Genomic DNA, 14,793 nt, shown 5'->3' with positions numbered 1-14,793 from the left:
CGTGGTTTCATGCTGATCAGATATAGAGTGCGGGAAAACCATATTCTAGAATTTCTAACCGTGGAACCTTGTATGATAGCATAAGAACAGTGGTTATTAAACCATGGTTAACTTTTTGTTTTACCAAAGTTTAAACCACGTGCACTAGCCATGATTAATTGTGAGCAATATTGTCGACAAGGTTCATAATTCGCCTGGTTCGTTTCCAGTCCATTCTTGTTCATTAAAGGATTATTGCAGCAGTCAACGTTCGAGTCAGGGTGCATAAGCCAAAATTATAAACAGATATATTTTTGATGTTGAAGAATTAGGAAATTACAGTGATGAGCACCGTTGCTGCATTAATATTCCTTTGCATAGTTTAATCGAGGGTTGCCATACCGTTTGTCTGCAAAACAATGCAGTTAATGTTGCCATGTCTGTCTCCCCATAACCTCCTCCGTTTCGTTGTTACTATGGTAACGTGATTATCAGCATCATTAGCAGAGCTGCCAAGTCACTACGATTTTGCAGGAGGATTCCTGAAAGCTTGAACATCCCTTCATGTCCCGATACGAGAAAATGCAAATCGCCCTGATTAGTCATTTATTTTTTGCCCATTAGAGTCTAGTTACACACAAACACGTCTCTTGGATTCATTTGTGGAATCTCCTTAAGTTTAATTGGTGAATGTTGGCAGGTCTGCTATTGGTAAAGATCAATGTTTGACTCTGATATCCTTTCGTCCCGCCATATGTATTCTCGTTATGTCAAATGGAATAAGGAAAAGCGAATAGGACTCAGTACCTACATGTCCAAATCTTGAATGACGATATATATGCAAATTCCGCTCCTTTATCTCTATTTTCTCTTTCGTTTACACCAAGTCAGTTCTTTTCCAACTATTATGTTTGCCTCTTTCTTCTGGGTCTACACCGAGTTTAGTACAGCATGTGATCTACTTTCACTGGACGTTGTCAGTGGCCTAGATCCAGATCCGCCCTGTCCGTATGGTTCACAATTGCTCTATATCATGTACTGGACAGTGGCATGTCTGGCGGCAACACACGCTTGGATGCCGGAGAAATATCATACCAATAAAGTCAGCCTGTCACTGACCGTTAGCATATCTTTATGATCTAGCAATTCGTTATCCGCATTTCGGAGAAAGGACTACTATGACTTTAACCTGCTGTCCAGTCTGTGGGTTGGTTTTTCTAAAGCTGTGTTTGTCTCTACTTGAAGCATTTGAAGCGGACTTGAGCAGAGACCAATTAATCGTGAACTTCGAAAAAATAGTATTGCTATATTGCTTTTGAATTCTCGTTCAAGCTGACAACGGTACATTATGATTTTGAGTTAATTGCCCACTACCTCAGGATAGTGTAGGTGCTAAGGTTATGAGGCAATGGCTGCTAGGCAGGTGTACTGCGTTGGGTATCCTCCAACTAGTACCCCTCCCCACCCGTATCCGGGCAATTACCCCCAGAGGGCAATTACCCCCCGGCCAATTTCTGGTTGGTGGTAAGGTTAGAGTAAAGATTAGGGTTAGGGTTAGGTTTAGGGTTAGGAGTTTAGTTTAGCGTTAGGGTTAGGTTCAGGATTAGGATTAGGATTAGGGCCAGGGGAACGGTGCGGGGTAATTGCCCAGGGGGTAATTGCCCTAGACCCACCCCTCCCCACCACGCCCATAGAGGATAATTTCGTTGGATCCAGAGAAAGGAGACTCGTACATGTAGTTCATTAAAATGATATGCAACTGTGCATCGATGCCTTGCGCACGCAAAGTTCGCTTCATTTGCTCCGAAATCAACATGACCAACATGGTTACTATGCACATGATGCAGAGATGATAAACCGATCCCGGTCACGTGAAAATTGGTGACAGTAAGCTAATAAAACTGGAAATGACACATTGGATATACTATGACAAGCGTAGGCGATCCCCTCGTTATAAGATCTTATTCTGTTAAAGATTTTGTTGATTCGTGCGTGGCGCCATGATCAGCTGGACGACGTATAACTCTCGTTCATATCTTATTTACAGGCGCGTGGTAGCCTTAGGCCGTAGGAAGCCAAAAGGCCGTAGGAAGCCTACAGGCCGTAGGAAGCCAAAACCCAAAGAGAAATGTGGATTGAGTGAAGGCAGCAACTTTAAGTAGAACACATCAGTGAAAGTTTGAGGAAAATCGGACAATCGATGCAAAAGTTATGATTTTTAAAGTTTTGGTGTTGGAACTGCTGGATGAGAAGACTACGAAGCGTTATGACGTCATGTGTGGACAACAATATAAAGAAAATATAAGTGAAATTCCACAAAATTTCATTTTTCATGAAAATTAGACATTCCATCAACTTTATACTGCCATGTGTTAAGGGTAGCAATAATTATTTCCCCTGTTTTTTGAAAGCGGTTAGTCAAGGACTCTTTCATTATGCCAGAAAAGTGAATTTTCCCTCTATATTTTCTATAATATTGTTGTCCACACATGACGTCATAACCTCTCGTAGTCTCCTTGTCCAGCGGTTCCAACACAAAAACTTTAAAAAAAATCATAACTTTTGCATCGATTGTCTTATTTGCCTCAAACTTTCACTGATGTGTTCTTCTAATGTTGCTACTTTCACTAAATCCACATTTCACTTTGGGCTGTGGTTTCAAATCCGATGTTCTCCAACTTCTTTAGTTGCATTCTAAGTGAAGGCCAAGTCACGTGATGACGCCCTTTCTATTTACTATGTTGATGTATTAATGCATGGAAATACTCGAGTAGCATGCATTTGCGGAGAAGAACGACCTGGAACCACGGCTACAGTCGAAGGATAATGTCTCATAAGGTGCAATCTTACTCCTCCTCATGGCGTAGGAAGAGTCCGACTCTGAATGAAAGATTTCGGATGATAGATGAGAAACGGATCCCTGTGTTTGCCCAGAGCACACCGGAAGTACACTACCTAGCTCCTCTGCTCGCATTGATTTATTTACGGCCATACAAAGTGCTGAATACCGCAACATCTAACATCTCTTTCTGTTTTATACACACTTCGACAGGTCTTTTTTTTTTTCAGTTCAGTTCAATTGGCATTTATTTCCATTCGTCGACAAAGACCGTAACAAAATACAGAGTATACGTTACACAATTATCATTTCATCATTTTATAACAAAATATCAAATAAAAGTATCATGAAGTATAATAAACTATACATGCATCTTTACGCCAAGTCACTTTCAAATGTAAGAATATTATGTAATACTATACTCATAGAAAGAGAAATATATACGCAGTATTTGCTTTTTCAAACATACGCCATACTCCTTTTACGTTCCTTCGATAGTATAAAGTCTGAAGTCAGTCTGTGGTCGGCCTCAAGACTTCATCTTCTAGTTCTTCCTTTTTCTTCTTCTTCTTCTTCTTCTTCTCCTCCTCCTCCTCTCCATTTCCTACTCCTTCCTCCTTTTCTCCTCTTCACCCGTCGTTTTCCTCTTTCTCCCTTCCTCACCTTTCCCATTCGTGTTTGTATGTTTGTCTGTCATTTTTCACGTTATCTCTCTCTTCGCCAGTCGGAATTTAAGCAGTTAATGGTGCACAACCCGTTCGGGTATGCACTATGCAATCATCAATTAGAATTGCCATTTCTAGCTTGTTCTCACGATTTAATGGGGGGGGGGGGGGGCACTTGCACTCCGATTGTTAAACCATTGCTCACGTGATTTTTATGAGCCCCGTAGAAAGTTTATGGGGATTTCAGACTCTTGCTGGAACTCGGCTTAACTCCTGTACAACCCGTGATTATGAATTTCCTGAATGAATTTTAAACACACACATGGTCACGCACACAAACCTACGCACACATACACACATAGTTGTTTTCTTAAGACATTAAAACTTGAATAAGACAAAACAAAACAAAACAAAAAGAAGAACAAAATCGAACCATCTGTACAGGCATGCTAACATGGAAACATTAAACTGTACATTACTTGAATATGAGACCATTCTGAAGCAAATAATTTTCACACAACAATAGATATATAATGTACTCTTAAATGAATCCCACAAGGATTGGAACAATCATCCTCCAGCATTTCCACTGATTCCCACTGATCAGTTATTAGCCATCCCCTTTAAAAATAAGATAAATTATATGGTAATTGTTTGCATTAAACTGTAACTTTGTATGTCCATAATTTTTTTTGATAGTATGTTAATTCCTTTTTTTTTTGGTAGTATGCATGATTTCTTATGTTTCGCTTTTGTGTGTGTTTGTTTGTTTATTTTTTTTCTTTCGTTTCCTATACTATGCAGAAAATGTTGTATTTTGTAACTGTATAATAGTTTTTTAAACTACAGGGACTCACAGAAGAACAGCCATTGGCAGAAGTGAGTAACCCCTGGTGAAATAAGATAAACCAATCTGATACGCCTGTTCAAATAATTTCTAATATTTTTATTCTTCTACCCCATTCCACTATCTCCAGGCATCATTCCAGTCGAGCCGGGCCACACTCAAGGGCTACTTCTTGGCGGGAAAGAGCATGCTATGGTGGCCCATTGGTGCTTCGCTCTTCTCCAGTAACATCGGGTCGGGCCACTTCATCGGGCTGGCGGGCTCGGGAGCCTCCGGCGGTATCGCTGTAGGGGCTTTCGAGTTCAATGTGAGTATACCACCATCCGGCCACAACGTCCTCGAAATTTGCGTCAATCACATAATTATATAGCGGGCGGACACATTCTTTGTAAAAAGCAGATAAACAAAAGCAAAATCAAGATTGATTTTCTTTTTAGACCATAATTATGATAACAGCAAACATTATACCTTTCCAATTAGGTGTCTGATTTTGCTACAGTTGAAGCTGCATGATGCAACTGCCATTAAAAACACAGCATCAACAAACAGCACCAGGTTTGACTTCTGTCTTTCGTCGACCTTATGAATCAAGTTGCATGGTGAAGCGCCAAAACCAATTCATCTAAACTAATACAACCTCTAGTCTCGTAGTTGCATGTTTGAAATGTCTTCTTCAGCAGTGGTTGGTAAAGGTGATGGCACTGGTCCTGCTAAGCATAATAGCAGACACTTTCACGTCTTAAAGGCAAAGTATGTGTGTGAATTATACGGCCTTGGTGTTATACTGTTTAAAGTAAATTCCGGTCTTTCTACTTACTTTTGCTCTTGTGTTTTTTTTTCCTTGTGCTTTGGAGCTATAAATAAATGTGAATCAATCGAAGACAAACTTTTATTTGGGAAGCCTAAAAGGTACTGATTGCAATGACACAAGATGGTCTTTAGATTATAACCGGTAATGTAATTTCTTCTCTGTTTTAACATCCTTATATCCTATTTTTCCAACTTGTTGGAGTTTGTGATTATCAACCGGTATTATCGTTTAATACAAAAATGGCACCCGTTGTACCCCTAAAACAACAAAAGAAGGTCCTAACTTTTCTTTTTGTAATTTCCTTTGTAACAACAATCGTGATCGGAACGGCGTTAGTTATTTTCCGTCCCCCGTTTTTGACTAAGTTCTGAAAACTGAGAAGTGGTTCACCGTACCTTAATTCAAATTCGTTGGTATTAGTTCAGAGGCTGCCATATTATTGCTTATGATGCGTATGATTGCAAAGTCTGTAATACTCCATCCTTCTTGTCTGAATAAGATTACCAGGATAAAGTTTCCATCCGACGCTACCATGGTTACTATTATGCCGTCTACCGATAGCAAAGACGGCAAAACATCCTTATTAGCATACCACGCGGTTCATTGCCCTGCCGCGGGAGTGTGTTTCGTAAATCATCATTTAAAACATATAATCAATATTGATGCAGATGTCATTGTAATGAGTCATTGAAAGATGACTGATGCCAGCATCAATCTTTACGCGTTGGCGCAGTTGATTTGCAATTCTTTTTTATGTGACTGAAAGGACAGAAACTATGACTATTTATGGAGATCACCATCGCACATCTGACTTTTATCTCTAACTAGGGATATTTAGCGATGTATAACTCGCATCCTCAGTTTGAGTTATTCAATGATACGGTGCTGTATCGGGTAGACCACCCCCCCCCCCAAAAAAAGGTTTAATTTGAAAGGCAAAAAAGGGTATTTTTATTTGGCAAATCAGAATTGCTCGTTTTCGAGGAGATTTGATAGGTTGTTTGACGTTCTCGTAGAAACCGATGAGAAGATGTCTTTGTTTGTCATGGCACGCTAATAGCAGGGTCCAATTGCTCACATCTCTCTATGATTACCCCTCCCCTGCCCCATCGTTTACCCAATCCCTGTTTCTCCCCCCCCCCCACATCGAGAAAACAAACAAACAAACTAAAACCAGCGGCTAGGTCAGAAAACTTAAAACACGTTAGATTTTCCCCGCATCGCACCTCAAATAATATGCTACGTGCAAATGAGACATTTTTTTTTTGAAAAAAAAAAATCAAATTTGTGACGGTTTAAATTTGTGACGGTTTAGTGTCAACGCTTCTATCTTTTAGCAGTAGATTGAGCCACCAAAATTATGAAACACAGGTAAACAATCTCACGGAATATCAGGCCTTATCAATCAACACACTGGCCCAAGCTATATAGCTGTAAGTTGGTTTACTGAGGCGGAAGAAATATGCCCCTTGATGCAAGATATAACAATTATTCTACAACAACAAAGCAATTTGGGATTTTGTACTTTGACAAATTCATGTTCGGAATTGCTGCTTAGGCAAAGAACAAGGTCCAATCGATTTTATTTTTCTCACAATGAATCTTCAAGATATTTTTGTTCTCACACGATCACACGTACAATGTCAAACCTGCAGCTTGTTGTCAATATACCGTTATGCACTTCGTCCTACATATCACAATGCGTCATGTTCTCGTCGTCACGTACGTACGATTTTGAGTGAACTTCATGTTTGCGTGACAGAAATTAATCACGCTAATGTTTTTATGCTCCCAGAAACCTGTTAACTAGTGTTGGTGTTACTATTTGAGCAGAGGGCGTTACTCACTTTACACAGAATCATAAAAAACTCAGTGGTATGTTCAAACTACATTAACTGATTGCATACACTTTGTATAACACAACTGAACCTGTTACAAAATTGTAGGTATAGATATATTGGAAGTTATTAAGAGATATGTCAATGTGTATCAGGGCAAGTACCCCCCGAGGGAAATCCCCCCCCCCCCCCGGCTAAATACTGTTTACTGATAAGGTTAGAGTAAAGATTAGGGTTAGGTTTAGGGTATAGAGATTGGGTTGGGGTTAGGATTAGGTTCAGGATTAGGATTAGGGTTAGGGGAAGGGGAAGGGGTAATTGCCAAGGCGGTAATTGAATTAGACACATGTCAATGAAGTAGAATTAAACAAACTATATCATTGATCTTATAAAAGTTAAAAGGAAGGAAAAGCTGAAAGAGTTTCTCATTTTGATTTCAGTAAGAGTAATGTAGTTGTTTTTTAATACCACAGCCGTAATGTGCCATTTTGCGTTAAAACAAGCAGACATACCAGTGACTTCTTTGATATAGAAAATTTAATCGAATCTTCGCCAAGCCACATAGGGTCACTGAAGCTACAGAACTCTGCACACATACTTTCGAGGGAAAAAAAAAAAGAAGGAGAAAACGTTCTGGATCCGGAGCATGATCGGGATTACCACCAAAATCTTATTACCCAGTTTGTCTACGGATCTATCCTGAGAATTTCATTAAAATCCGCTCCCTTTTTTATTTGTTTGTTTTATTACTTTGTATTTGTTTGTTTTACTATTTCGTATTATTTTGATGAATTTTGTTGTGAAGTCGTTTTCTTGAGGGCTTCTTTTTAATGTTTTTTTTTTCTGATGGGGAATGATGTGTTATAATCTTGGCACTTACACAAGAACTTTATGGCGAATCCGTCTGTATGTTATAGCTATAAAGGGCGCGCATCAATTTTGTAACGGGTCATTGGTGGGATTAAAGACCCCTAGGGTAAAGACCTTTATATATATACCCTCTTTTATGTTTGTGCTTGTTTTGTTTCTTCCCCCTCCTTTCTATAGGCCATGTTTATTCTCCTCATTCTGGGCTGGATGTTCCTGCCTGTCTACATGTCAGCAGGTGTAAGTATAACATTACGAGATGGATCAGTTTTACCGTGTAGACATAGCAGGTGATTAGCGCAGCATTTAATACCTGTAGATATTTAGAGGGCCGATAAAATGTTTCGTATTATGTATTGACAAAGTATTTCACTCACCACTGTTGATTACTTGTTTCTATCAGTGTGATTTATAGTGAAAATTGCGGAGATCGTGAAGAACCGTATACCGTCCCGTTATGTTCATACTAGTAAAGGATCAATTATCTTTTCCAAACACTGAATCTATTTCATCGTGAACACCAAAAACAACCTTTCAATCAAACCGGTAGTTCCTCAGTGTTTCAGATGAGAATTTAAGGATTATTGATCCTCTCATTGGGGTGTTAAAACATGTGCCAGAAATGTTCAAAACATGATGTTACCATTGCTCTTGCTGGAAATTTCTGCGTTTATGTCTAACCTCGAATTTTGCGATGGTTTTCCAGGTGTTCACAATGCCCGAGTACCTCCGCAGACGATTTGGAGGCCAGAGGGTTCGGATATACCTGGCTGTCTTGGCCCTTATACTCTCCATCATTACAAAGATTTCCGTAAGTATTGGTGCACAGCGTAATTGTGTTTCTTTCTTTCTTTCTTTCTTTCTTTCTTTCTTTCTTTCTTTGTGTGTGTGTGTGTGCGTGTGCGTGTGTGTGCTTCCTTGTGTATGTGTAGATTTAAATGTAAAATGAAGTGGGATGAAAGGGGCTCTTTTCAAAGAGAAAATTTTGCTCAACTCGCATTGATGTATGAATTTAGTGTGAAAGAGAAAATAGACATTAAAGGGATAGTATAGTATTGGTGGAGATGAGGATAAGGCTTTTAATTTTTGCGAGATACCAAGAAACAACTTATGAAAAAGTGTAGGGCATACCATTCTAAGAGGAATTCAAAGTTTATTTATTGAAAACTTGTTTTCGAATGGCTGAGATATCCAAAAATGAAGTAAAACAAAGCGATCGTAACAAAAGGTGGGTCCCACCTTTTATTCGGTTCGCTCTGTTTTGGATATCTCAGCCATTTTAAAACCAATTTTCATCAAATAAATGTTGAATTCCTTTAGGAATTACATGCTCTTTCACATTTCATAAGAGGTTTCTCATTATCTCACCAAAAAAAGAAAAAAAAAGTGTTAAAAACCTGAAGTTAGGTCTCAACCAAAACTGTAGATCCCTTTAAGAAATGATAACATGCATTCTTCACGTTTGTCGTGGGGAAGTGGCTTGAATACCAGAGAAAGAGGAAAAAGGGAGGGAAGGAGGGGTAGACAACATGGGGGGGGGATGAAGAGACGGAGAGCACTAGTCGCACCTCGTTTCCTGATGCGGTTGTGCGACACACACCACATCCATCTACGTCGTGATGTATCGATTGAAGACAAATCGCTCTTGTAAACATCGATTTGCGCCAGATGTATGTTGTCCCTTCCGCCATGAATATTGCGTAATTACGCCCCACATTTTTTGTTTAAACCAAAGAAATAAAAAGAAAAAAAATCAAGGGAAGGTGCGTGCGCCCCTCCCCTTGAATTTTGTAAAGGCGCCTCCCTCCCCCCCCCCCCGCATGATCCGCCCCTGTAATTATGTGCGTAATCAGGGATGTCTGTAATGTCTGTAAATATTGTATCGTGTAGTCAATGTCTTGACACAAGCACACGCACACACATACACACACACACACACACACACACACACACAAAAGAAATATTTCTCAACCAAAACAAAAACACACAAACTCACACAAAAGAACAGACTGTAGTTGAGTTTTGAGTTTGGGCTGTTTGCAGATTCCGATTGCGCACGTAACCATATAATAATATCCGGCAAAATAGCTATCAATCGGCCACGATCACTGGGTAAAACACTTCCGTTTACCATGTTTGCTGTGCTTTTCTCAGACAACAATCTTACAGACATGTATTAAATTTATTTACTTTTGCAGGTGTATACATCTGAGCTTTCGAATTTGAATATACATCATGAGTAATATCGTTCAAGAATATTCGCTTTGAAAAATTTTCTGTAGGCCTATATTCTGACGTTACACATAAGGTTTTTAAGGTTTCTTCCGTGAAATTTGTATAGATCATTTGAAAAATTGGTTTTGGCAATAGTTTCCGTCGTTTTAACAAACCAGTATACTTTGCCCTCGATAATCCCGTTTCGCAGTCGAATTACCGAGTCTTATGCACCCGCACACTGTTGACATATTCAATTTAGTCTGCACTGACCTAATTCTTTTATTTTGTAGCAATATTTGATAAGGTGTGAACTTTACACACTTCTCATAAGTATGTGAATGAATCCCGGCGTCGATAAGATAAGTAAGCACACGCCATGCCAACCCTGCCAAACAACAGAAGAAAAAAAGTTTGACACAAACATGTCCATAGCAACCGCGATTTATAATGATGCATAAAAACCTCACAAACTGCACAAAGTTACACCTGAAAATGGATGGAAAGCGTAAGAGCGTAAAAAAAAAAATCGCGCACACAATAATTTTAGTCCAGAAGAAAGTTCATGGGACTACTCAGAAAGATCGAGAACTCCGGACGTGAAATAACAATACAGTGAAAATGAATAAAGAACTTTATTTTACGGAAGAAAGAGATCTTATAAGTTTTACATGTTTTGCATGCGACAATCATAAAAAAGTGACAATTTTTTATATGCAAACTAGCTGAGATGATGATGTCATAGCCTATAAAAAGTCTCCGATAACAAGCAAATGTTGACTAAATTTCATTTTTAGGCTAAATAAAGAGGCTATTGAATCCTTCTCATACAAATTTTCTTTTGTTGCAATAACCTATACAGCAAAATGTCATAATATGACTTTTAGGATTCGGTTAAAAGGTAGTAGTTGCTAATATGGCTGAAACTTATTCTTATTCAATAATCATAATTTCTGCGCAAATCATGATATTATGTAGACTTAGGAACCGATGGCACCATCAGCTAATTTGCATCATGATGGTGGTTGCTACCATTATCTATTATTCAGTTAAGAGCTAGCTGTGACACCGTAGAATTCGATAACATTCTTCTTATGCCGACTTTGATTAAAAGTATACCAATCTATTCCCCTGACTTTGCATCATGTATTAAAATTATCTTGAATATTTTTTTTCTCATCATGTAAGTCAAATATGTGCATTTTTTTAGGCCAATGTGCCAATCAATACATACAATTAGTAGCCCCCATTCTCTCCATCATTACAAAGATATGTGTAAGTATTGACGCAGAGTGTAATTGTGCCAATTAATACACTCACACGTTATGTAGGGTCTACCCTCCTAAATGACCAACCCCAGAGTATGTACGGGGCCCCTTGGCAACAATAATTAGTGTTACAGAAAGCATGACAAAAATCAGGGAGGTGAGACAAAACCTCCATGCAAAAATCGAGTACCTCTGTATAGCTGTTTTGCATGACTTGTCATCCCATTCACCAATACAGTCACGAGCAATCTGAGCTGATTTTCTGCAGAGACCCTCCCACCACCGGCCAGTGCAATTCTATCAATTTTTGACACGCGTCGTTGCAACCCATATAAGGACCCTCGTGGGGATGCAGTATAAAAGAATCAAGGGTGTTGAGATTCCTGTACTAGCGCAGATAGTCAGTCATTTTCACTCAGTTTAATTTGTTTTGTTTTGTTTTTTTTTGGTTTTTTTTTTTGGTTTTTTGGGGGGGTCACAAGTAACTTGGTTACTAGCTATATACAGTGTAGCTATATATAGACGATGAGACTGATTCAACGTTTTTGCGTGACCTCGAGACAAAAGATTGAGTATCAACGTTTTGATACGATCTTTGTATGACCAAATACTGTAAGTACGTCTGTGGTACGACCAATAATACGAGGATATGACAAAGGAGCTTCAGAAACTGCTTTGTAGGACCTCTGCGTTTAGAGCACGGCCTTGCGACGAGGGCTGAATACTCTGTACCGGTTTTTTCAAACAGAACAGTCTCGATAGTTGATATTCATGAGGGGCGTGTTTGTTGTTGTTGTTGTTGTTGTTGTTGTTGTTGTTGTTGTTGTTGTTGTTGTTGTTGTTGCTGTTGTTGTTGTTGTTGTTTGTGGGACATGTTTCCCCCTTGTTCATCACAAAAGTCAGACTGTAGAAGGTCAATCATAGAATAGGGAGGGGTATAAAATGCTAGCACACTGATTTCCTTTTTGTCCTCTGTAACACACCGACGTAGGAGAAGAAGTATAAGTAATGAAAAAGGAGGATAAGAAGATGATCAAAAAACACAACAATGGATTTCCTTGAAAATAGAGAAAGGAAAATGAAAGACAAATGAAGGACACGATGACCGGTGGGGAAAAAAAGAGGAAGAGATGAAGGAGGAGAAAAAGAGGAGAGACAAGGATGAGCAAATCAAAAAGATGGATATGATGATGAAGATGATGATGTCGACAACGACGACAACGACGAAAGAGTAAAAGACGAACAAAAATAAAAAGAAAGAAGGGAAAAGGAAGACGAAAAGAGAGAAAGAGAGAGAAGAAAACAGCAAAGATGAGGGGAAAGGACTAGGGAAGAAGAACGCATTCATTTTTTTTTTCTTCAAAAATATTCACAATTGATTACAAGATCAATTTGAATCACCGCTTTTTAGGGGCTTGGCGAGAATCCAACAAACCTTCCATCAAATCCTCCTCCTCCCACTGCTTGAGATATCTTGGATCCGAGTGACGTTAAATCATCAAGAGATCGGCTCTGAAAATATCAAATCAAATTGCTGACATCACCACGACTTGGCCTTTTGTCGACGCATACCCAACTTAATGTTTGAGAATGTTTGTAAAGTAATGAGACTAGAAGGTTTAGAGGGCCTACCCGGTGGTTTTTTCCTGTCCTTTCCGATTTGTAAGAAGTGGATCAATTGCTTCGGCAAAAAGGGGGAAGAATAGCGAAATCATATTTGTACGAAATCGGTGACGCTCCACATTAGGTGTGTCAACTTTTGATGGTAAACTGTGGATCATGATTCAAGCACGCATACCCGGGTCCACCCGGGAGCTGCATCTGTCCCTCCGTGGGTCTGAAGATTCTCTTTACACATCCTTTCCGCTGAGCGCTTAGAAGTCCCCTACCATGCAAGCCGATGATCTGCAGATAAGATTCTTGGATATGATAGAATCTATAATTATTCTCCTTTACATTAAATACATTTCTACATTTATCGTTATAGTTATTATGCAAACTCCCAGCCCTTTCCGGTTTCTTCTGATGTCGCATCATATTCAAAATGGTCACGTGAGCTCAAAGCTGGGCACTGGACCACCTGTTATTGAGACATAATTCTAAAGGTGGTAAACCATGTGCAAGAGTTGCAGTGTGCATGGCATATCTTCTAACACTATTCCGCCACAATGAAGTGTAAATGCCCTTTGTGTGTTTAGCTGATACTAAGAGCAGAACATTTCAGTATAAAATTAATACAAGAACACTTCTTTTGAACAAAAGATTACACAAAATGAAAATGGTTGACTCTGAATTGTGTACCTTTTGTAAGCAAGTGGAGGAAACGCCAGAACATATATTCGCTGAATGTCAACATGCATGTGATTTTTGGGAAGAGTTTTTGAAATGGTGGCATACAAAGTTTGACATAAATCTACGATTGAAGGAAGAAGAGATCTTGTTTGGTGTATTTGGTGGAAGCCTGCATAGGCCCCTTTTGAATCACTGTATGGTTATAGCCAAACAGATGATATATGCATGTAGACATTTGGGTATTTTGCCAACATTTGAACTGTTCTGGTCAAAGCTAAAAAATTATATATGTGACTGAGAAGCAAATTTGTTTTCAAAATAGACAACTAAGTAAATTTGAAAGGAAGCGGATAAATCTGCATGCCTCCTTGACATGACATTCTGGCTGTAACTTTTCTTTGGTATGTGATACGGATAGCATAATTCAATATGTTATATCTGAGATTTAAAAAAGCACAAACTTGTGTGCACCTGCTATTTTTCCCTCTTTTTGTCGTTTTTTTGGTTATGTATAATTATGTACAATTATTATTGTTTTTGTGAAAGGATGGAAATAAAAAAAAAGAAAAAAAAGACAATGAACTTTTGCAATACAGACGTCCTCGAAGATGTGTGTATCAGAAAGCCTTGATTTTGCTTGTCCCTTCTAGGTGGATTTATTCGCAGGCGCCCTCTTCGTCCAGCAATCTCTAGGATGGGATCTGTATCTGTCTATCATCATACTTCTCGCTATTACTGCTGTGTACACAGTCGTTGGTGAGTCACAATCAGTCGAGGGGTCTTCTCTCAGTGAGACGATTTACCCCAAAATATATTCACGGATTCAATCAATGCAGAACGCATCAGTAAAGTTTGAAAAATTCAAATTATCAGTTCAAGACATTTTTTACCAGTTTTAACAGTGGCTGCATGAGAAAGCCACAGCAGAGCGTGATGTCATAGAAGAGGAACAATATAAATAAAATACTGTGACAACACGAATTGTTGTAGCGGTCTTATGCAGTGATGGCAGCACAAAAACTTTAAAAGTTCATAAATTATGAACGTATTGTTTAATTTTCGTTTTATGTGCTCCATCCCTGTTCACGCCATTGTTACAGTTAACGGTGTTGTGATTCCAAAGTCAAGTGTAATCAATAATGGTTTTCATCTTTTTGCTTCTTGGTAATCATC

At 38.9% G+C, this 14,793-nt stretch overlaps 1 protein-coding gene across 1 annotated transcript in view; it reads left to right on the top strand.

Annotated features, from left to right (window-relative positions):
- LOC140227218 (sodium/glucose cotransporter 4-like) overlaps positions 1 to 14,793 on the top strand; it is a 66,912-nt gene that overhangs the window by 34,032 nt on the left and 18,087 nt on the right. The window contains exons 2-5 of the mRNA XM_072307646.1: positions 4,461 to 4,637; positions 8,027 to 8,086; positions 8,553 to 8,657; positions 14,271 to 14,376. Coding sequence (XP_072163747.1) covers positions 4,461 to 4,637; positions 8,027 to 8,086; positions 8,553 to 8,657; positions 14,271 to 14,376 — 448 coding nt within the window. The remainder of the gene's footprint in view (positions 1 to 4,460; positions 4,638 to 8,026; positions 8,087 to 8,552; positions 8,658 to 14,270; positions 14,377 to 14,793) is intronic.

The sequence above is a fragment of the Diadema setosum genome, chromosome 4 (genome assembly GCF_964275005.1).
Source record: "Diadema setosum chromosome 4, eeDiaSeto1, whole genome shotgun sequence".
Lineage (NCBI taxonomy): Eukaryota > Metazoa > Echinodermata > Echinoidea > Diadematoida > Diadematidae > Diadema > Diadema setosum.
Note: the sequence above shows the minus strand (reverse complement) of the source record. Positions and strands in the feature narration are given on the sequence as shown.